This window comes from Plasmodium fragile, assembly GCF_000956335.1.
Source record: "Plasmodium fragile strain nilgiri unplaced genomic scaffold supercont1.40, whole genome shotgun sequence".
NCBI lineage: Eukaryota > Apicomplexa > Aconoidasida > Haemosporida > Plasmodiidae > Plasmodium > Plasmodium fragile.
This window is the reverse complement of record NW_012192620.1, coordinates 47,150-70,349: the sequence shown is the minus strand read 5'-3', so window position 1 is coordinate 70,349 and position 23,200 is coordinate 47,150. Positions and strand designations below refer to the sequence as shown.

Here is a 23,200-nt window from a genome sequence, read left to right as displayed (position 1 = left end):
ATTTTTTTTTTTTTTTTTTTTTTTTTTTTTTTTTTTGTTTTTAAGTTTTAGTAGGGTGCCCTAAAGACATTATTAAAAAGGTACACCATTTTTTTTATCTTTTCTTTTTTGTGTACTCGTATGAATGCATGGAGTAGGAGCAGGGGGCAAAATAAAAGATGATCGAATCGATCCCTCGGTTGTAAAAATGATTATTCAATCGCTGTATCGATTCTTCACTAGCATCGAACGTTATTGTTAAAATAGAGTTCCCTTTTTTTGGCTACCTGATATTTTATCTTTCTCTGCGCTCTACACACTCTTATTTTTTTTGTAGTTAATACATACGTATATGCATGCGTCATCGTTCGCATGCTAGTGTTTGTTTCTCCGCTTCGTTGCTCTTTGTGCTGGCTATATAAGGCATACGGGCGTGTTTCAGGGTCGGCGCGTTCCCGTCGGCCTCGTCCCCTGCGTCGTGATTAGTTCTCCTTTAGCGATTCGTCGTTCTGTGTGTTTGCCGAGCTGTGTTTGCTTTGTTGCGTTTGTTTCTGTTAGTTGTACCCCCTCGATGCACTGTGTGTCTACCTCCTCCACGCGGGCCCACCACGTAATCTCCCTCAGCCGCTTGACCGCTTAGCCGCTTAACCGCTTAACCGCTCAAGCATCTAACGGCTCACCTCGAAGATGAAGGAGAAGAAGGCGGAAGAGGTCGTCGTTGCGCCGTGCCGCAAGGAGGCGCGCCCGAATAAGAGCGAGAAGGGGGAGGAAGACATGAAGGGTACCACGAAAAGCACACTAGCCGACAGCGACGAAGATTACTCCATCATCACGCTGTGCACAAAATGTTTGTCCAAAAAAACGGAAGAAAATAAAAATAAAATTATTCTTCATAGTAAAGCGTTCAAGGATAACAAAGGAAAAGGCAGATGTAGCGTTAGCAGCAGTACGGACCCGTTGTCTCACCACCTGAACCTATCCCCCTACTTTGATAGATCCCAAATTGTACAAGAAGTGATCCTAATGGATAATAACGAACTGACAGATGTGTATGAATTGGACCGGTACAAACTCGGGAAGGGGTCCTATGGAAATGTAGTTAAAGCAGTTAATAAAAAAACCGGACAACAAAGAGCAATAAAAATTATTGAAAAGAAAAAAATTCATAACGTTGAGAGACTGAAGAGGGAAATATTAATAATGAAACAAATGGATCATCCAAATATAATAAAGCTATACGAAGTGTACGAAGATGCAGAAAAATTGTATCTAGTCCTGGAGTTGTGTAATGGGGGGGAGCTATTTGATAAAATTGTAAAGCATGGTAGCTTTTCTGAGTATGAGGCGTATAAAATTATGAGGCAAATATTCTCCGCCCTGTATTATTGTCACAGCAAAAATATTATGCACAGAGATTTAAAACCGGAAAATATTTTGTACGTGGACAATTCTGATGATTCTCAAATTCAAATTATCGACTGGGGCTTTGCTAGCAAGTGCATGAATAATCACAACTTAAAATCAGTCGTTGGAACTCCTTACTACATCGCTCCTGAGATACTAAAAGGGAAGTACGATAAAAGATGTGACATCTGGAGCAGTGGAGTAATCATGTACATTTTGCTTTGTGGCTATCCACCCTTTAATGGAAAAAATAATGATGAAATTTTGAAAAAGGTTAAAAAGGGAGACTTTGTTTTCGACTCCAATTACTGGTCGCGTGTCAGTGATGATGCAAAGGATCTGATTTGTGAATGTCTCAATTACAATTACAAAGACAGGATAGATGTAGAGGGGGTTCTAAATCACAGATGGTTCAGGAAATTTAAAACGAATAATATCGTCATCAATAAAACTTTGAACAGAGTCCTTATTGAGAAATTTAAAGAGTTCCATAAATTGTGTAAAATAAAAAAGCTAGCTGTTACTTGTGTGGCTTATCAGTTAAACGAAAAGGATATTGGGAAGCTTAAAAAAACTTTTGAAGCTTTTGATCATAACGGAGATGGCGTCTTAACAATATCGGAGATATTTCAATGTTTGAAATTGAATGACAGTGAGTTAGACACGGAACTTTATTTTCTTCTGAAGCAACTCGACACAGATGGAAATGGACTCATCGACTATACGGAGTTTTTAGCCGCTTGTCTGGACCACTCCATTTTTCAACAGGACGTCATTTGCAGGAACGCCTTTAACGTTTTCGACTTGGATGGAGATGGAGTAATTACCAAGGAGGAACTCTTCAACATCCTCTCCTTCAGTGCCGTGCAGGTCTCCTTCAGCAAGGAAATCATTGAGAACCTCATCAAGGAGGTAGACGCGAACAACGACGGGTTCATCGACTACGACGAGTTTTATAAGATGATGACTGGAGCCAAGTAGGCAACGCGCAGGGCACAAGAGACGGTCCTAATGTGGAACTAAATTGGTACCATATGATGGTGGTTAATGCTGTAATAATGTGATGACAAGAAGGGCCCTGTTCCCACACCATTTGTGACATTCCCTCCTGCGTTCATTTCGTCTCCCATTTTGTTTTGTTTTACTTTGTTTTGTTTTTACTTTGTTTTTGTTTTATTTTGTTTTTGTTTTGTTTTTGTTTATTTGTTTTGTTTTTTACTTCCCCACAACATCGAGCAGTTTTTCCCCTTTCTGACGATACAATTTGGTTAACTGTGTTTTTTTTTTTTACGCCCCTTGGACAAAATTTTAACCAGGTGTTTCTTTACGCGTGGCCGCTTCCGTCGCGACCTCCCCTCGGCGTGCGGCCATCTGCATGTCCAAAATGATAATATTTTTTTCCATCCGGTCGTAGGCATTTCTCTTAATTTCTGCCCACTGCAAATCGGACAAGACGTTTGTGCATTGCGGTTTATTCTTCCGCTTGAGAATGTTAAAGTCTTTCTTCAAATCATTTAGCTTTATTTTTACATAGTTGTATTTATTTTCTGTGAGGAGTTTATCTTCATGGGGACACATTTTCACAGGGATGGCATAAACATCAACGTCGTTTACGATTTGATAATTGGACCTTCCTTCTAGACCTTCATTAAAATATATTTTCTCTCTCATGGGAATAATGTTCATGTCATCCACGTAAGAGTATAGAGGATACTCCTGCTCACTGTGATGACCGACTTGCATTGGCTTTAACACTTCAATTTCACCAAATACCCAACTTAGTCGTCTCAAGGTGGTGCATGCGAAATGGAAATAATCAGATGGCTGTTTCATGGTCACGTAATGGAGTAATCTCTCCTCTAGTATTCTAGACCTATGTGTAATGTAACATACTCTTGCATTCGCCTCTGACAATTTCGTTTCCTTAATCATGTATCTGATCAAGTTAGTGATGTCCTTTTGTTGCTCCTCATTGTACTTATAGCATTGCTCGTAAAATTTGATCTTTGTTTGGCACAGGATGATTAGCTTGTGGAGGTAGTCAAAGATATCCCCTATTTCTACTACCTCTTTTATTGTTTTAATTTTTTGTTTATATTCATTTTCGAGTTTATAAAATCTTTCATTCATTTTTTGAATGTCTTCTTTTAAATGCTTATGGCTCACCACTAACTTTTGGTACCTTTCGTTTGTGTTAAAATTTACTAGAGTTATTTTTTCTGGCTCCGTGAAAGCCTCTTCGTAAGTCGTCATGATATCCTTCAGCCTCTTCTCCAGCAGATCTCTTTCCTCCCGAAGTTGGTTCACCAATTTGGACTTCTTCTCCGATTCTGCTGTTGCGCTTCTTAATTTGTCTTTCAGTTGTTCCATTTCTGCACGTGTGGAGTGAGGGGATATGTGTGTGTGTGTGAGTGGCACTATGTATGCCGATGGATGGGTGACTCTATATTGCGCTACCCATCTGCTGCGTCGCATGAGAATACGTGTTATACACCCCTTCGCTTAGTGTCGCTCTCTCTCTAAGGACGAGCACCCAGTCCGATCATACGTACCTTCCATTTTTATCTCCATTTCACTGTGAATGAACTCTATTTCGGTAATTTTTTTTTGCAATAGTTCGTCGGCGCTTTTTATATTCACGTCTGCTGCTATTTGCAGGCGCTTGTTCTTCATTCTGATATTTTCTATGTCTGCCTGTGGGGGGAAAGAGGGGGGAGTGTGTCCTGCGCATGTGAGTGGGGAGCAGCCTCTTCCAATGTTGCCTCCCTTCATGTTACCTTAAGGCTATTTATCCTCTCCTGTAGACCAGATATTTCAATGTCCTTATTCTTCAGCTCTATATCCTTAAGCTGCTTCATATTGTCCATGCTGAGTTTCATCTCCTCATTTTCTTCGCTTATACATTTGGCGTTGTTGTTGATGGCGCAAAAGTTTGCATTCCTCAGACACCTCGTCCATTTTTTTATCACTCCCTTATCCGTGGAATAAAAAGTGTACGTATGGCCGGCTCCGAATGGTGGCGCTTTGATGTGAATGATGTCATGGTTTTCCCCCAGCTGCAGATCCTTCGTTTCTTCAATTATCTGCGACGAAGATGTTGGGGTTCCTATGATTTTGCAAAGTAGAGGGGGCAAAAAGTGTACGCGATGGGCTTGTCCAAGTTCCCATTCTACCGCTTTACAACTGGTGAAAAAAACACTCTTCACATGATCTCAAAAATGGAGGGAAAGAACAAAAGAAGAACATTACCTTATTTTTTACGGCAACGTAATAATCCACCACCTGTACTTCAGTCCCTTCTAATAGGAAAATAATACACGGCCGGTAATCCCCCCTCACTCTGTACACATAAAAAAAATTTGACTTAACGAAGCAAAAACATTTTACCCACTTGTAATCATCAGCGTAGTTGTTCAAGAGAAGGGTCGAAGCGTGGTCCTTATTTTTTCCGGGGTCATCAGCGTGGAGGTACATAAGGGGGGAGGAAAACTCCTTTCCGTTTTGCCTCCTCTTGGACATGTACACGTACAGCTCCCCTGAGATGCTGCTTCTCACCGAATTGCTGTTTCCGAAGTGTATTAGCGAGCTGATGTCGAACATTTTGGGGAATGGTCAGGCGAGTAAAATGGACAGCTGCTTGCTAGTTTGTTTTGCGAAGCGCGCAACTGCGTGTATTTTTGCCTTCCATCGGGGCGTATCACTTACGTTATGTTGTACTGTGTTGTATTGCGCTGTGCTGTACTATGCTGCTTTTTTTTTTTTTTTTTTTTTCATTTTCCCCCAACAGTGCAGAAACTTGACGCGTCTGTCCCCTCTGATGAACAACAGTCGTCCCATTCAGCACTATGTATGTACATGTTCACGCGTGATGTAAAACTGCGTATGCCCATATATATTTTCCTCTCTCCTACGTGCACACAAATGGAAAGACAGACATGCGCGTATACCAACCGTAAGGTATGTCTTCCTCCGCGTGAAATGATAACATGTGAGCAGGCACCGGTAGGCACACAGTTCCAGTTGTCGACTTTTCCCGAAATACATATTAAAGGGAGTACACTTGGGGCAACGCGAATACTTGCGCAAAATTTTTCAGGTGCAACCAAACAGACATACGAACTTGCATACGAAAGATAATATGTATGCATGTACCTGCTCATTCAACCCACGCACTTGTGTCGAGTAAGCCATTTCCTGATCCGTTGAAAATGGAAACAGGTAACATATGAGAAAGCGGCGATGCGCTCACAGTACATGTGTGCATCCCTTTGCGGATAAACGCACAGCGTAATGTAAGAAAACTTTGAACAAATCCCCTTTCTACATGTTTCCGCCACTTACGACATGTACAATTTGCAAAAAAGAGGAGAAGAAAATGGACCCCACAGATATGTCACCTCAAAATGACTTCGTACAACCGAAAGTGTTTCCAACAACTGCATGGCAAGTTGGTCACTTAGATTTATTCACAAATGGTTTATTAAAATGGAAAATAAATTCACTCCCCCTTATGTGTAATTGTCCATTCAGTTTTCGTCATTTTTACCTGACCCGTCAGGCAATTTTGGTGCCTTTTCACTTTTTTTTTTTTTTACATAAAGGTTGGTAAGCCATGTTTATTTCAATGCGACATTTTTGGTAACAACCTTTTTACATTTGTCCTGGGCATTTTGTGGGAAAAAGGCGGATATAAGGAAAATAGGCCTTCTGAAATGAATATTTTTTTTTTCTTTTAAATTGTTACAGATTGAGAAAAAAAGGAAAACATTCTTATAAAAAAAGAACAAAATGCAGTTGAAAATTTCCCCACGCACGATATACGTACACTTTCGGAAAGTGTTTCATGCGTTTTTGTTTTCATTTTTGCGGACAACGTGCCAATAGTTTCCCCTCAAGCGAATGAACGAATTGTTAACAAAATTTAAACGAATAAAAAAGTATGAGAGGCGCGCTTACTGGGCCAGCAACAATTCGCGCACTCTTAAAATGTTTTAAAATAAATTCCCGATGTACATACATGGAAAGGGATATGCGCTGCTTCACGCGGTGACGCATATTAAAAGGGAAACTATTAGGATGCGTGTTTTATTTTTATATAGTATAAAAGATTTCAAGTTACAAATGTATTATTTGAGACAGTTTGTCCGAGTGGTTAAGGAGGTTGACTCGAAATCAACTGGGCTCTGCCCGCACAGGTTCAAATCCTGTAGCTGTCGTTTTTTAAGCGTTCCGTAAAACCGCAACAATTGGCACAAAAAAATAAAATTATTTTATAAATAAGTGCGCATTAATTTTTAAGCTACCAAGGAAATGCATCTGCGCATTCGCAATTAAAAAATATTATGCGAAAAATAAGAGAATTAATGAAAAACCCCATGAAAAGTACTTTCAGCCAGTAGTGCGCAGATAAAGGTTGATGCCTCATACAAAGGCAACGGCAATATGTTTCATATTTTACTTTGACCGTCCTTTTTGCCCTTAAATTACCCATTTTATATATGTAAGCACACCCTTACAATAGGTTTACGCCATTGAAATGCACGATTCAGTCTTATTTTTAAAATTAATAGATGCACAATTAGGGGAGGATTCCACAAGGCGAAAATGTTCCTCACCTAATTATTCTCTCATAACCCATTTTTGCAATTTTATTTTATTTTTTTTTTCCACAATATGAACAACATGAGTACCCTATGTAAGTGCATTTCCTCCTCCCAAGGAGAGTACACAGTATATTCGAAATGGGTTGCCCCCCAGGTTTTACGTTTCCTCTAAGTTGTGAACGGGACTTAGCAAAGTACCACCTCCACTGCCAAACTGGACAAAAAAAAAAAAAAATTAAATTAAAATAAAATAACGGAATGCTAACAATAGCACTTGTTACATCTTACGCATTTGCAGAGGTCCCTCATGCGGATTTGTAGAACTACTTGTATATGTGTAAGTGCATACGACTGACGTTTCATGTGTAGGGCTGCGTATGCATATATGAGTGTGCCTCCCGCGCGAACATGGGCAAACTTAAGCGTCCCCAACGCTAAGGGGGATCCCCATTTTTGGTGCAGATCTTGACTTAGCAAATAGATCATCTTGCGAAAGGTTTAATTAAAGGGGGGGATATAATCAACCACCTGTGGTTATGTTGATGAACATGTATTAAGCACATGTGTGAACATATCGGTGTACGTACATCCGCATGTACTCCGTGTGGTGTAATGTGTATACAATCTATAACAGGGCAAAGTCTGGTAAGCAGAAGGAAAAAAAAAAAAAAAAACCTTAAAAAAAGTAGCAATGTTTTTCCACAGAGAAAAATGTATTCATACGTAGGATAATCCCACTAACATAAAATTCTCAGATTTGTACATAAAACAATCTTTTTTTTTTTTTTTTCCCCTGTTATTTCAATTTGGTACCATTTTGGAGCAAATGTAAATGTGTAGATAGGTGTTTCCTTAATTTTCCACTTTTTTTTTTTTTTTTTTTTTTTTTTTTTCCACAATTTGTGTGAGCATGTGTTTTTCATGTTTTCGAATTTTTCCTTTTCGCCCGCCCTGCATTTCCCCTTCTCCACTAGTCAGTACCTCTTCAATTAGCGAGAGTGACCAAAGAACTGCCTGTTGATTCGTTTGCAATTCTTCGCCATAGCAGTTGCGCTAAGTTTTGTATAAAGACACACATGGCGGAGGGCAGTGAATAAGCTGTAAGATATTTTACGTTGAATGGGCTAACCGCTGTTCCGCCTACTGCCTTCACATGTGTGTATGCATAGGAGCCTGGCACGAATGAACGGGAGCACAAGCGTGCGTAATGTATCAATGCACATACGCACCTGTGTGTATAGACAGACACGTACACGCGCCCCTGTCCCGCCTTGTCCGCCTTTCATTCCCGCGCGCGTCCCTTTTTCTCATCCGCGTGGTCTCGCGGCGAATTGGGATAAAAAGCCATATACACATACCGCGAATATCCGTCTACATGGTATGACCTCGTACGCCCGTTTAGCTTTGCTTCATTTTGGACCTACCAATCGCAACACATTTTAAGTTCTCTTGGAGATTAAAAAACTGAGTTTTGTTCATACACTTTGACTAAATGAAAAGGCCTCCTTTTATTTTATTTTTTTTTTTTCCATCACTTTTTTTTTTTGCCCCTTTTTGTGTGTACGTACATGCATTCATATAGGCATGCACATGAGTGGGAATACCCTCCGTCTGCGCATACCCCAGTGTAGGCGCGTTTAGTACCTTTCTGACTGTCCTCCCCCATTTTGCGTGAACAATTACCTTTTGTAGGTTTGTGAACTTCTATCCAATTTGCATATATACATACAAACGGTGCTGCCTCGCAGTTCTCATTCCTATTGCCAGCTTCGTTATGCTGTGTTTGCTCCCCACCACCACCATATGGTTTTAATTAAAAATTCATAGCCGCGTGGAACAGCACCACACCCAACGTGGAAAAACATTTTTTACGTGTGTGCATGTACCTTTTTCAGTCACATCTACCCAACTGAGCGCAGCGCATGCGTTCGCGAAATGAGTATCGGGCACTAGGGACTGTCCAAATGGTGCAAAATGGAAAAAGCACTTGATTTTTAAATTCGCAACATTTTATCCAGTCAGTGTGTACTTGTGTGCATGTATTTATCTCTGCGCATGCCCAGGGGGATGCGGAATGCATGAAGGCTACACACAGCCCCATTTTGCTTGCACCAAATGGGTAAAGGACGTGTACATATCCTTCACTCACCTCGCATTTGCCAAATGTGGTTGTTCTAAGGTATACAATTTATAGCGTATTTTTTTTTTTTTTTTTTTTTTTTTTTTTTATTCTTCCCCCTCCGCTTCATTAAGACAAGGAATAGTGCCACCACCCCTTCCCCAATTTGTTATGCCTTTTTTAAATAATCCCATTTGTGAAAATACCAAGTGGGCATTTTTAACCTGAAGGGGGAGGCTAAGCACGGTGATCCCAAAGGGGGTTTATATTACTGCCGCGCCTGGATCTATATAAGGTTTACATTTTCCACGCCGCTTTTTTTGCCACCAAATTTGCAGCATCAAGTACTATTTGATTCGTTCTATAAGGACGCACATGTATACACATATGAACCTGTGCCTACATTAGCATAAGTTATGTTTGCTTTTTTTTTTTTTTTTTTTTTTTTTTTTGCACGTTCACCCTTCCTTGTGTAATCACAAGGGGGACGGAGAACATCCGTATTAACCGCATGCACAGGAGGGACACGTGGAGATGTATATATGTGGCTACACAATTTGCGAATAGGTGTATTTTGTTACCCAGCTGAAAGGGAAAACATAAAATGGGATTGTGAACCTTTTTTTTTTTTTTTTTTTCGAAGGGCGGGGGGAACCAACAGCGAGTGTGAATGAAGGAACCCGCGCAATATTTATGCAACACGTAAAAGCCTACGCTAACGTAACGTTACACGTCCTGCACAAGCGCGTGGGACGACAAAAAATGTGAAGCCACACGATGAACCCCTCGCGTGGACCCCTCAACCAAAATGATTCACAATTTCAGCCTGAGAAAAATGAATAGTGTAAAGAACCAAATGGTGCCTGCCATGTTGGAGATGCAGACGGCCCAGGTGGCCCCAGTGCACGCCACAAGCAACAACACACAAATGTGCGTAGGGAAGGAAGACATTAACAACATTTACTTGGACATCCTAAATATACATGACTCGATTGTGAATCATTTACAAACGATAACAATTCAGGTTTATAACATGGTGGAGCAGTCTATACTCTCCTCATGTAGGGAAGACTCATGTAAAGAATTACACACTGGAGGAGCCCACACACAACGTACCGGCCCTACCCCTATGGCTTGCTGCATTAATGTCACCAATGATGAAGGGAGTGACTCAGCAAGAGGGGGTGTTGTGTCTTTCTCAAATGGATCCATGCGTACCCAGGGACAGCAGCCTTGTACACATGTAGACACAACATCACACGTAAAGATAGAAACAGCGGAAGGAAATAACAGTAGTCCTTCTGAGCATGAAAATGTAGGGCACGGAAGGATGCAAAGTAATGAGGTGGACAGACTAGTGAACAGTTTGGAACAGGGCATGATGGACCCAACCCAGCACGGAAGAATTAACAACACCGTAAATACATATATGCATGGGGAATGTAACGAAAGGGAAGAAAATATTCCATCGAGTGGTAGTGCAAACGAGTTGAAGTGCTCTAATGAGCTAGCTAAAATGACATCCAATTACGATGCGCCAGTAGAGTTAATCATTAACAAAATTGAACCCAAGGGAACCAAACGTGAAATGTTCCATGAGGAGAATACGCACAAGGGTGACCAAACAAATGTAGAACAAGTGATAAAGGAAAATAAACTAAACCTGAGGAAGCACATTGTCCTGATGGAACTTTTAAAGTACGTCTTGGTGCACTCAAATAATTCACAAGCTGATTTGCATAAAGACAAAATTGTGAATTCACAAATGAGAGGTAACAATGACATGCACAAGTTAAAAAGGGATCCCGATTTTTTAAAAATGAATTTAAACTCAGGTGAGAGCATCTGCTGTGATCAGAATTTTTCAAAGGTGGACTTGTCCAGCATTAACATTAAGTACCTTAATATTATAAGCTACTACATGGACTTACTTTCCCCCTTCAATAAGTTCCACGGGGAGAAGCGGGCTGGCGACGGCAAGTGCGCGCCAACATGGGTCGATGCAGATGATGACGTGGATGGACGCGAGCAGCTCACTCTTGTGAGGAAGAAGCTGGACGACCTTGCACTCAATTATGACGACCTCGTGGAGGATATCCTACAGAATAACAACGTTAACGGTTTTACTGAAAGCTACTTGTACGCTTTGAAGGATAAAATTCTGCAGGGGGAATTTACACACGAAGTAGCAACTGGCATGCCTGGGGGAGATCCGGAAAGGCTCAGCAGGATCCTCCTGAGTGATCTTAAGAGGCAACCAAATGGGAATGAGCACAGTGGACTGTACGTCACGGATACTTCCATTGGGAGTGGTGCCGTTTTAGACAGACACACCCCATATAGCCATTTCTCGCATGCCGTCGCAAGCGGTAGTGAACGTCCCAACGAGGACTTCCTGCGTAGCGTGAACCCCTTCCCTGGTGGCAACATTCAGATGGGGGAAGTTCCAAATTGGGCCCCCTCCAATGGGAGTAAGACAAGTATGGCAACTCTAGCCCATAGACCTGGCAGAAATAACCCAATTGGCCAAAAAGCCGTCCATCACAACATCTGCGTGCCGAAGGGCTATACCTTCACGGAGGAAGGAGGGGCCCTGTACAGTGGGAGAAGGAGAAGCGGTGATGAGAATCTAAACGCTTACGACAACATGATGTGTGACAGTGCGCAGAGTTACCATCATCTCTACAATAACAACGATGGAGGAAGTACCTCTAATCATATTAGTTCAACAGACATGAATTACGCGCACGTAGTAGGGGCGGGTCTTCCAGGGGTGGGGGTAAAACATTTGGTGAAACAAATTTCGAAGGAACACACGGAGAATTCAAAGAAGCCAATTTTTGATGACACCATGATGAATTATGATCCCTACTCTGCACCCACCATGTACATACAGGAGAGTAATTTCAATCCGCAAGACAAATACAATAAAAATGCGCACGATCCTTATGGGCAATATTATAAGGGGGGGTATTATTATGCAGGGGGGAAAGAAGGCTTCATCAATTATCCAGGTAATTTTAAAAATGGCCTAAAAATGGAAGGGAAAGGAGAATACGTCATGGGCGGATCAGAAAATTTCACGTGTGCAGGTCAGAATTATTCGAATGATACGCACAGTGGCGATTTGTGGGGGTACCGCCACCATGTCGGTAGTACGCTTCATGAGCAGGGGAGGGATCATTACGATGCGAATGACCCACGCAGATTGTCACCAGGAACAAGAATCATCCCACATGGGGAACAGAATCAGGATGTCGCGTTTGCCTGTCCCCCTCAGAGGAATATAAAAAATGGAACAAAACTGAAATTCGTTGATGGGGTGGCAGGGGGGGAGGCAGATGCGAGGGGAATGAAACACCTTGAAGGGGATAAGAGTGGTGAAGACGAGGAGGACAATTCGAATACTTCACATCCGCCACATGCTCAAAGCGGAAACAGCGAGGTGCGTCATCACCACCATGGGGATTCCAGAAGGGGCGCGGAAAAGACATACTCCAAAGTGAGGAGCAACAAATGTGATAGCAGTTACTACACAAACGACAAGCACTTCTTCAGTGCTAACCCTAGCTTTGATGATTGGGCAAATGATGAAGGTGCGTATGCACACGGCTTTAATGCCAATAGTGGAAATCTTTACAGTGGAGGTGAATTTAAAAGGACGATGTTTGATGGGCAATTTTATATGCAAAACAAAGGAGGAGAGCAGATGGACAATGCTTTCCTGAACAGGGACAAGGACTCGTCGATGAGGAAAATGCCCACGAGTTCTTTTGTCGAGTTACACCACACAAATGGCAAAGATATTCTGGGTACACAATTATGTGATTACTTGTGCAGGAGCAACAGCCTCAGTACTTATAATAGGCCATCGAGTAGCTTTTCCCTTTATGCGCATCGCCTTCGGGATGGGTTGCCCAGCTGGGACCAGCAAAATCATAATAGCCGTACCAACGGAGGCACAAATTATACGTGCGGTAAAAATAGGCAAAGCAATGATGAACAGAGCAACGGAAGACACAATAACGACACGGATGGAAGAGGCAGCAATAATGGAGGGAGGTACAGGCACAGTGGCGGCGGTGGAAACAACGGAGTTAGCCGAAGCAATGAGAGCGGCAGTAATGATAACGATGGTGATGAGGACAAAAATGGGGACCGTCGACATAGGGGGAGAAAGGATTATTACGATGACAAGGAAGACGAGGAAGAGGAAAATGAAAATGACGGACGTGGCAAGGACCATTGTGCCGACCATACCAATCAACACACTTTGCAAAATGGTGGAGAAAAACGAACAAACAATCAGCGTAATAATTCTGAAAATGCTGCTCATGATCCTAATGCACATTCGCTCAGGAACGAAGGGGTGGAATCCTTTCTGCAAGATCACCAACTGATGGAGTCAAACATAGACAGAGCGAAGTATAAGGGGCATGGGAACAGTTCGGGGGCCCCAAACCGGGTCGGAGTGCAGCAGAGCACGGGCGTAGCTGGCGGGGCGAATCGAACAAGTCGGCCTAGCCAATCGGGCCTCCCTGACAGTGCCACATTGGGCAGCTCGTGTAATTTCATTCCCTTTGGCGGCCAAGTCAGCTTCCCTGACCCAGCCAACTACGGCCATTATGGGGGGTTCGAGAATTTTGCAAACAACTACGGTGGGTATACCAACTTTGGCGACCGCAGTTATGGAAGTTACTCCAACTGCGGCAATTTCTGCAGCTCGTACAGTAGGGGTAGAGATGGCAGGGGCGACAGGGTAGTAGGGAGAAGTGCCCTAACGCATAGCAGCACGGAGGCGTCAGATGAATTGAGGATTCGAACCGGTGCAGGTTGTCCTGTGGGCCCAAACGACCAGGTGCAGTTTCACAACCAGGGAAATAAGCCGATTCGCAGCCCGATGAGCAGCCCCATGAAGAACGAAATGTACGCCCCGAACAGCGCAGGGGAAAGAAACAGAAGGAACTCTAAACCGCGCATGGAGAAAATGGTCGAGAAAAACGAAAGCATGGAACATGATTTAATGAACTTCACAAACAGTGCATACGTGGACATACACAAAATAATACGAAATGATGATTTGTTGAAGAATGAGTTGTCCGGATTGGAAGAGTCTCTCAAGGTAGCCAATGCAGAGACAAAAGGTGGTAAAAAAAATACAGCCAAATATAACTCCAATGAATTAGAAATTTTAATGATGTATGACAGTTGCAAAAGCATGCTTAAGTCATGTAATATGTTACGGAGTGAAGAGTTAAAGAATACAGATGGGGATGAGTACCTGGTTAATGAGAAGTGTATCCCGGCCAACGTTTTAACAAACAGTGATATGATGAGCGACAGTTTGAATGCGGACATAGAAAAAATAATTGACATAATGAGCACAAGTAAGGTGAAAAGGATGGGGATAAAAGCACACATGAAATGCACCCAATATGAAGGAACAATAGAACGAGGTGGTTTATAATATCATCCTCTCCATTGTGTTACACACACACAAACAGTTGCGTACACTTCACTCCACTTCACGTTTTTTTTTTCCCCCCCCTTTTTGCGCGAAAGACATGCAGGTAAAAAGCAAAGACAAGAAGAGGAAGCTGAGCTCCATCAGCTGTCCCCCAAACGACCGCACATTTCCCAACGGGGAGAAGAAAGCAGAGTGTGTAGGGGACAAATGTAACTCCAAAAAAATGCCAAGAAATTCTGAAGACAAAAGGAAAAAGTACCAAAAAATGGATATAAGGACACTAAACAAAAATGTGCAGAAAAATAAAGAGGTATGTAAAAATTGCTACATCCATTATGATAATAGCAAATGCAGTTACATACTGACTTTCATAAATAGGAAGCAGAAGAAACAAAGGAAACTCTTCCCCGTCAATCCAAGCGAAAAGGATGAGGCCTACGTCATTCAAATTATGAATTATATTGAGAAACTAAAGGAACAGGAAAAAATTTTTGGAATTAGTAAAAATGACGAAATGGGGGCCCTGCAAAGGGGAGAAGCTGCTAATCTGCAAAGAAGTGAGGGAGGAAAAAGCGGCTCAGACAGACGCAATTACGACAAAGATCAACAGGGGCAGAAAAAACACATGGCCAGCGAACCATACGCAGAAGGACACGTTCCAAAGAAAAACGAAATGTGCTCAACCAACCTAAATTTGTTAAACAAAAAAATGAATAACTTTCTAAGTGGCATAAACGATCAGATGTACATGGATCCCCAAATGAATTTCATCCCAGAGCAGCACCTGCCATTTGTTCAGAACGTAGGAGGAAATCCTAATGTGAACCACGTGAATTTATATGACGATGTGAATACCCCATCTGGGGTTGATTACATGAACTTTAATTTACTCAACGATGGGAACTCATTTGAAAATCTACACCTAATGAACCCATGCACAAACAGCGTCCAAAATTTAAACCCTTTTTTTAAGATGCATTCCAAGAAGGGTGATTTCTCCACCCAGATGAATGACCAATATGTGGGGGATGTCATGGGGGAAATCGCACGAGGAGAGGTCAGCGCAGGGGGAGGAGATAGTGTTCATGGAGGGGTGGCCACAGATATAAATAACAACAGCAGCAGTTGCCGGAACATCACTTCAGGAATGAACAATCTTGAGGGCCGGCGAGGGAATAGAGGTGGCTGTCAGGTCAGTGGGGGCAGCCACAACCGTGGGAGCCCCTTCACACCCAACGTGTACGAAAATGCCATGATGCATCAGACCATGAAGAACGTCATGTACCAAGGTGATAATAACCAGGCGATAAATCACCAGAAGGCTCGAAGTAGTGGCAGCCCTACAAACCCTAACGACCAATTCAGCCCCATGAATATATTCACCAACCCAAATTTCTCCAACTACAACCAGAGTAATATGGCCAATAGTTGCGAAAGCGAAATGATACATAATTACAATTCAGTGATGAATGAGTATGGGGATAGCATGCTCGTGGACTCAACCTACGACAGCGACCGTGTCGCTGCAGGAGGGCGTACCATGCAGAACAACGAGTGACAACAGTGTGCGCACAACCGGGGTAAAAAAGAAAAATAAAAAGAGAGCAGTTAATGGATGACTCGGTCACCACGTACAGACCTTAGCTACCTCTAACATGGTTTATAAAAATGTCCTACACGTTGGCAATGTAGAATGAGACAGAGTATATCCACGCGACCAGCATCCCCATGATGCATAATCTCTCCAGCTTTGCTCAACAGGCAGAAATTTTTTTTAAAAAAAAAATACCTTGGACTTATTTGTATGTTGCAAAAAAAAAAAAAAAAAATTCGAATTAGACAACCTTTAAACTGTGTCCACTAAGTACACATTACATTTGAACATTTGATGTTTATGATTTTCCAAAGCACACATGCATTCGCACTTGCGTATGCACCTGGATTTGTACTCACGCAATATGAGAAACTGAAAAAAAAAAAACAAATGCCACCAGAGGTTTTGTTCCCACGGAACTGCTCTGTGGTGGACGAAGGGGTAGGAAGACATACCCACACAATTTGCTTACATATATGTTATCTCCCCCATTAGACACACCAAAAAGGGGAAAGCACGCGCATTTATTATTTTTTTTTTTTTCGCGCCCCGCACTAGTAGATGCCCTTATGTGTAAATACACAACACTATTTGTGCATTCCCTATTCATGTGTATTTGTGTGTGCTTGCCCCTTTTGGTAGTTATAAATTTTTTTTTCTCCATGCCGTACAAAGCTTGTTACCCACTTTTTTTTTTTTTTTTTTTTTATTTGCCATTTGAGTTGTTCCAACATCGTGTGAACTTCTTTTCCTTTTAGACAATTAGACCATTTCTTTTTATTTTTTTTATTTTTTTTTTGTATAAGAGGCCCTCTCGTTAGGTTGGATTGTGCAAACGACGGAGCCCCCCGTCTCCCACCATTTTTTACATAGCAATTTTTAAGACCCCCTACTTTTGTTTCATCACGACGGACACATGATGTCCCCTCCGAATGTCCGATAGGAATACAAAAGTATCATGTACAGGGGGGGGGAAAAGTTACAAAAGCACAGCATTGCCTTCACTCCACATGTTCATACTCCTCGTCGCTTTCGCCCAGCACATGGCATTTGTATTTCTTACTTGCCTTCCTGATTTGTACAATTGTTTTTTTCTGCTGCTCTGTAGATGGCGCTACGGTATCCGCGGCAACAGCATTAGTAGAGGTGTCCCGAAAAAATAACTTACGTAAATCTTTTATGTAATTCAAATTTTTTCTTTCTTTATTGGCCAAGTAATTATGGACGTTGCTTGCGTTAATATCATTTGCCTTCTTCAGTGCCATCTCATTCCGGTATTCATTTTCTCGTTCGTTGAGGTAATCATTGAACTCTTTAATTTTCGCGTGGTCTTTGTTCTCCGTTATTTTCATACTCACGAGATCGATGTCGATGTTTATGTCACCTGGGGAGGGGTTCGATGAGGATGTGTACGAAGTATGCACCGGTTTCAGGGTGAATAATGTAATGTGCACATCCTGCATTATTGTAATGAGAATACACATATTGGGGGAAGGGTAGTCTCCTCCCACTTAAGAGGACTCCACTCGGAGGCATTCATAATATGCCCTTCCACAAACACGCAACAGGGTGCAGAGTAACAAAAAAAAAAAAAAAAAAAAAATGTGCAACTCACCACACTTCTTCCCAAATATTTCGTAGTACTTATCTATTATTTCATTTTTTATTTCATCATCGTAATTGGAGAAATGTACATCAGGGTTGTCAAATTCCTTTTTTATATCATCCTCGAACCAATCAATGCTATCGTCTATTATTTTTGTGTGTTCTTCGTTGGCTGAATTTCTCAGCATTTTATCCCTCAGGTTGAAGGCTGCAAATGGAAAAAAAGGGGTGTGTAGTGGCAACAGGTTTAAAAGTTCACTCATTTCAGACACATAGGGGTGACAGATTAACAAAGGCGGTAAAATGAGAAGAGGTTAGGAAGTTTAGGCACACTCGCATTCCCATTCGAAAAAGCCCCTAGTGCAAAAACTGCTTTTCCTTTGACGTACCTTTTTTGAGAAAGGCATTACTAGGATCGAAGTAGTGTTTGTACAGAAAGGGGTTGGAGTTTTTCATCGTTGCAAGCATCTTCTTGTGTGAATTTTCCCCATCCTCCTCTGTCGGTGTAAACAGCTTGTTAATCAGAGACGAATCGTACAAGGGGTTTCCACAACACAGGCATTGTCTGTATTTTATTTTCGCGCAGTAAATTTTCCCACATATTAAACAGTTGGAATATATTTGATGGTTGCTCCCATTACATGTACAAATGTGAGTGTTTTTTTTTTTTTTTTTTTCTTTTTTCTGTTCCTCCTTTTCGTACTCATTCTGCTCATCACCTTTGGCTTCTTCATTTTCGATGAAATTTATAACCGTCTTTAATGAGTAGGAATTTTCTTTCATGTTGAAGAATTCGAAGTAGTTATTTTCGGCCTTCCCCTTCGAGTTCATCTTGGACTTTGTTTGGTCATCCGCTAACTGTGTGTGATCGTCTTTATGCGCATGCTCCATGCTTTGTAATTTTGTTGCAGTCCTCCCTTGTGCTTCCTTTCCTTTTGTTTCTTTCCCTTTTCCCTTTTGTGATTCTTGTTTTTGTGGGGTTACCCCATTTGGCTTATCAACATTCGGGGAGTGACCCCCCACTTTGCTGTTTTTCTCTTTATTCACTTTCTTCGGTTCTTTTCCTGTTCCTGTCTCGTTTGCGAGTCTTACTGCCGCATCGAGGGGATTCTCACCTGCACCACGGGTGGTATCATGGGTGGTAGCACGGGAGGCAGTATCGTTTGTGCTTCGCCTCGGAGGATACTTATTTTGGTCTGCTTCCATTTGTCCGACCTTTTTTACCTTCCCAGGACCCCCCCTATTGGGGAGGACCTTTCCATTTTTATCCTGACTGGGCTGTACATCTTCCCTCTTAAAAACCTCCTCGAAGTAACTGTTGATGGTTTTCCCTTTCACCACATTTTTGGGTAACCCATCACTTGCGATAGCACCATGGTTGGTAGTCTGCCCGTATGATGAGAGGCCCCCCTGTGTTGCCCCACCAACAACCGAATCGTCCTCACCAGAGGATATAAACTTCTTCTTGTCTTCTACCAAATCTAGGGTAAACTTCTTCACAGCGCTGAGGGACACCTTTTCATTTCTTCCATTTTCGTAAAACGATTCATTGAGGAGGTAAATGGATCCATACAAGTCATACGACTTACAGTTTAGGATAGACTTAATATAACTAGGATCGAGTTCTTCATTTTTCAGGTTAAAAAATTTTATTATTTTCCTCCTTATATGATTTGCGTACTTATCTTTTTCATCCATTGTTTGTGTGTGTTTGGGGGCATCATTTTTTTTTTTTTTGTTTTCGTGCAGGGCTGCATACTTTTCCCCCCTTTTTTTCTGCGGCGCGTTTCTACACGAAAGTGCCGGTTGGCTATTTACATTGGGGGGAAAGTTACAAGTATTTGTTAACAGGGGATGCTAGTTTGCTTTGTGCTTCCCAAAACCTGTCACAGAGGTGAATGGAATGGACAAAGCAAGTTTGTAAAAAAAAAAAAAAAAAGTTGCTACATTATACAAAAGGCACACGTGTCAATGTTGCAAAAGCCTGTACGCAGACGTTGGTAGTTTTAACACAGCGTGGCACGTTCCTTTCACCTTTGCTGTTGCTTCAGGCGGGATCAATACTCCCCCTTTATGGTGATGGCAACAAGGGAAAAACAAAACAGAAGTGAAAAAAAAAAAAAAAAGCAGCGAAATTATATATAACCGCACTTTTGCCCACATGGCGCAGTGTAATAATTGCATTCGCGAGGTGAACAGGGTGGCATTTTTTTTTTTTTTTTTTGCTACTATGTAAGCGAAGGGGATGAAAAAAAAGGGAACAATAGAAGACCTAAAAATGAGCTAAGGGGGACTTTACGATTAGTTGTGGATGATCTCATGGTAACCTAAAAAAGAGCCCAAGTGGGGGAGAGGCACATGCCAACAAAGGGACGGCTAACACCATAACCTGAGCGTTCCTTCGTGCTTTTATTAGGGTTGGTCGAACGCCGTGCTACAATGTCACTGTTTTTATATTTCACTATTCCGCTTTTTCGCGGCTGATTGATGATGAACTGTTCAGTCTGTCACCCGGCGCGACAACAGTACGCGAGTAGGTGAGTAAAGAAAAGAGGTGCAGACAAAATGGGCAAAACAAACAAATGGAAGAAAAAACACGAGGAAAACAAACAAGGAGGGGGAGGAATTAATAAAAAAAAACAAACAAATTTAAGCCCGTCCAACGATGAGATGATGGAACAGGTTGCAGGGGGGGAGGAATACTCCCAAAGTCACTGCTTGAGAAGAATGGAAAACCACCCATTAAAGGTCTTCTTCCTGTTGTTACCACAAACGATGTTCTTCAAATTTGTAAGAGAATTCAAAATAAAAATGCTCCGGTCACTACTCTTTTGCTCATTAAGGTAAGCAATAATGTGCCGTTCGTAGGAGCAAAGAAGATGTCTGAATTCGAGGAATGGCAAATTTACTAAATCATTGTCGCTTTGTTTCCTTGTAATAATTTTCTCCATGGAGTTAATCTTCGCAGTGAGGCTGTTTATTTTATCATTTGTATCTGCATTTGCGTAAAATATATCCTTTGCCAGAAATAGGGTTTCTGTAATTTTATCCTCCGCTAGATAATTACTGTTGAAGGAAAGCAATATGAGGACATCATTTTCTTCAAGGTTTTCATAAATATTCTCAATATTTTTACTTAATTTTTTTATAATTTCACTTGCTTCTACTCTGGTGGGTATTTGGAACAGCTCATCATTTCCATCGACTTTGAAATTTTCCTCCTTGGCATTTTTTACACAATTATAAATTTTTCGGTTACACATATTTTCGTATTCTCTTAATATGAGTAAATAATTTTTTATTTTATTTTTATTTTTAATATTCATGATTAGGTTTTCTACACACTCTTCGTCGTTTTCGCATGGACAATGGAAGCAGTTTTTTAAAAAATGCTTGGGCACTTTTTCTTCTATGTATTCGTTCTTCGCGTCATATATGCACAGGTTCTTTTCGTACTTGTATCTCACGTCTTCGTGGTATATGATGTTTCCCTTCACGTTGGTGAAGTTTTCTGGGTTGAGGAAGACAGGTAACGGCTGATATTGGTAGAAGGGTTCGGCCGTATCGAACTCGCTCATCTGCGGGGGTGGGGGTGGGGTGGAAAAAGGGTGGCAGGTGTGGGGAGTTAGAAGAGCAGGTCACGCAAATGCGCAACGATGATAAAGCACCAGCGGGACACACAAATGCACGGCGTTACCTTCTTCAGCGCGAGGAACATGCTTATCTTCGCGTCGTCAATCGAGTTGTGCCCCTTCTCCCGCTTCATGGTGATGCCCAGGTGCCGCTGGCACAGGTTAAACAAAGAGGGCTTCATAAAACAGTAAGCCGAGTGGGAGTAAACCACGGACGTGTCAATGACGTAGTCGTGGTAAATTTTCAATGCATGCAAATCATTCTCTAAGGAATGACCAATTAAAATGGATTCTTTATTAAAAATTTTTTTCAAATGCTCCTGTACATCTTCCAATTTAGTATGCACATTGTGTAGGGTGCTTTCACTTATGCCCGAGTACGGAGTTAAGTAGTCTGTGATTTGATTGTCCGGCACGACATAAGAGTCGTATACTATATTCATGTACGCATCAACTACCGTAATTTTGGTGAGCTCTCTTTTTTTATTTACCGTTTCACACATCTCGCAGTCGATGCTGTATATATTGTTTAGATCGAACTGGACGGGCGATTGGCATTTTGAGATATTCGAGCAGCTCGGGTCATCTTCTCTCCCTTCGCTGGTGCTTCCACTCTGACTTCCTTCCTCACTCAAGGGGCTGAGACCTCCATTCACCTCCCCATTTTGCAGAGATGTGTTGGAGGTGTCATCTGCATTTGCGGCCTCTCCTCCGTTTACACTTTCGTCCTTCCCGTCTGCTTCATTTTCCTTTTCTTCTTCTTCTTGCTCCTGCTCACCGGACTGGTTTGGCGACTCCGTTTTTTCCTTTTCCGTTGGATCATTTTCTGTGGTAGGCTGCCCCTTTCCCTGTGATGCCTTTTGGGAGGCCCTAAGGAGTTTCTCCAACACCTGGGCATACATGGTTATATGTTCCTCGGTGAAGATATTTTTCACCTCTTCCATGGTCTCCCCCGAGTCGGCAGTTTCCCCATTTGGGTCCTTCCCCTGTGATGAGGCATCAACCGGCTCTGTGACAGGTACGCTCGTCTGCTCATTATGTGTTAATGCATTGGGGGTGTCCTTTTCATCACTCCTCATACTTGTGGTGGTGTTCATGGTGGTGTTTAAATAAGAGCGCATGTCGGTTATTCCCTTATCTACCTTGACATATTCAATATTGTCGAAACCAAGATAATCTTCAGAGTCCTTTTTTGGGTACCTATTCAGGAGCATCTGCTCACTGCTTAGTAAATAATTTTCAATGTACAAGTTGTCCCCGGGTGAATTATAATTTGTTCCTTTATTTTTCATCACAGAAACACTTAGCGCTTTTAAAATTAAATTACTATAATTATTTTTAAAACAATTTTCGGTGTGAATTTTCCTAAAGTTATTGTTCTTTTGGAGTTTGGCAAAAACGCCACTGGAAGAAATGTCCCTTATGAACCAACTGGACAAATTGGGGACGATGACTACGATTAAATTATTTATGCAGTCATTATTTTTTACAATGAACAGGTCGTTTTTGTGAACACTTTTTTCAGTCCGGAGATTTATTATAAAATTGTGAATGTCTCTCAAGTATATATTTTTGTTCCCATAAAAGAGGATGTCCAATTTTTTATTTGTGTCATTTGATCTATGTGTTTTTTTAGCCCCTACTTTAGTTGCCCCCTTTTCTGTTTTTTTCCTCTTCGTGTTTTGCGTCTTATGGTCATTGTTGCTGTTGTTTAAGTTCAGGGGGACCTTCGCATGGTTCCTTCGTTTCTGCCTCATTTTACTTATTTTTTTTTTTTTTTTGGGGGGGGGGGGGGGG

At 41.7% G+C, this 23,200-nt stretch overlaps 5 protein-coding genes and 1 non-coding gene across 6 annotated transcripts; 3 read left to right on the top strand and 3 right to left on the bottom strand.

Annotated features, from left to right (window-relative positions):
- Nucleotides 1-666: 666 nt before the first annotated feature.
- Nucleotides 667-2,364, top strand: AK88_03474 (CAMK/CDPK protein kinase; the record flags this gene model as incomplete). Its single annotated transcript, XM_012481090.1, has 1 exon — nt 667-2,364. One exon carries the CDS (start codon nt 667-669, stop codon nt 2,362-2,364), a length of 1,698 nt encoding a protein of 565 aa, XP_012336513.1.
- Nucleotides 2,365-2,691: 327 nt separating this feature from the next.
- AK88_03473 (uncharacterized protein) lies at nt 2,692-4,983 on the bottom strand (the record flags this gene model as incomplete). Its single annotated transcript, XM_012481089.1, has 4 exons — nt 2,692-3,755; nt 3,936-4,077; nt 4,161-4,466; nt 4,633-4,983. The coding sequence occupies 4 exons, from the start codon at nt 4,981-4,983 to the stop codon at nt 2,692-2,694; spliced, it is 1,863 nt and encodes a 620-aa protein (XP_012336512.1).
- Nucleotides 4,984-6,517: 1,534 nt separating this feature from the next.
- On the top strand, nt 6,518-6,599 carry AK88_03472. The gene has a single exon. It is a non-coding gene; the product is annotated as a tRNA-Ser (tRNA).
- A 3,314-nt stretch (nt 6,600-9,913) lies between these two features.
- AK88_03471 (uncharacterized protein) lies at nt 9,914-16,130 on the top strand (the record flags this gene model as incomplete). Its single annotated transcript, XM_012481088.1, has 2 exons — nt 9,914-14,492; nt 14,668-16,130. 2 exons carry the CDS (start codon nt 9,914-9,916, stop codon nt 16,128-16,130), a joined length of 6,042 nt encoding a protein of 2,013 aa, XP_012336511.1.
- A 1,037-nt stretch (nt 16,131-17,167) lies between these two features.
- On the bottom strand, nt 17,168-19,469 carry AK88_03470 (uncharacterized protein; the record flags this gene model as incomplete). The annotated part of the gene is made up of 3 exons (XM_012481087.1): nt 17,168-17,550; nt 17,782-17,979; nt 18,161-19,469. The coding sequence occupies 3 exons, from the start codon at nt 19,467-19,469 to the stop codon at nt 17,168-17,170; spliced, it is 1,890 nt and encodes a 629-aa protein (XP_012336510.1).
- Nucleotides 19,470-20,482: 1,013 nt separating this feature from the next.
- AK88_03469 (uncharacterized protein) lies at nt 20,483-23,160 on the bottom strand (the record flags this gene model as incomplete). Its single annotated transcript, XM_012481086.1, has 2 exons — nt 20,483-21,349; nt 21,469-23,160. The coding sequence occupies 2 exons, from the start codon at nt 23,158-23,160 to the stop codon at nt 20,483-20,485; spliced, it is 2,559 nt and encodes an 852-aa protein (XP_012336509.1).
- Nucleotides 23,161-23,200: the final 40 nt, after the last annotated feature.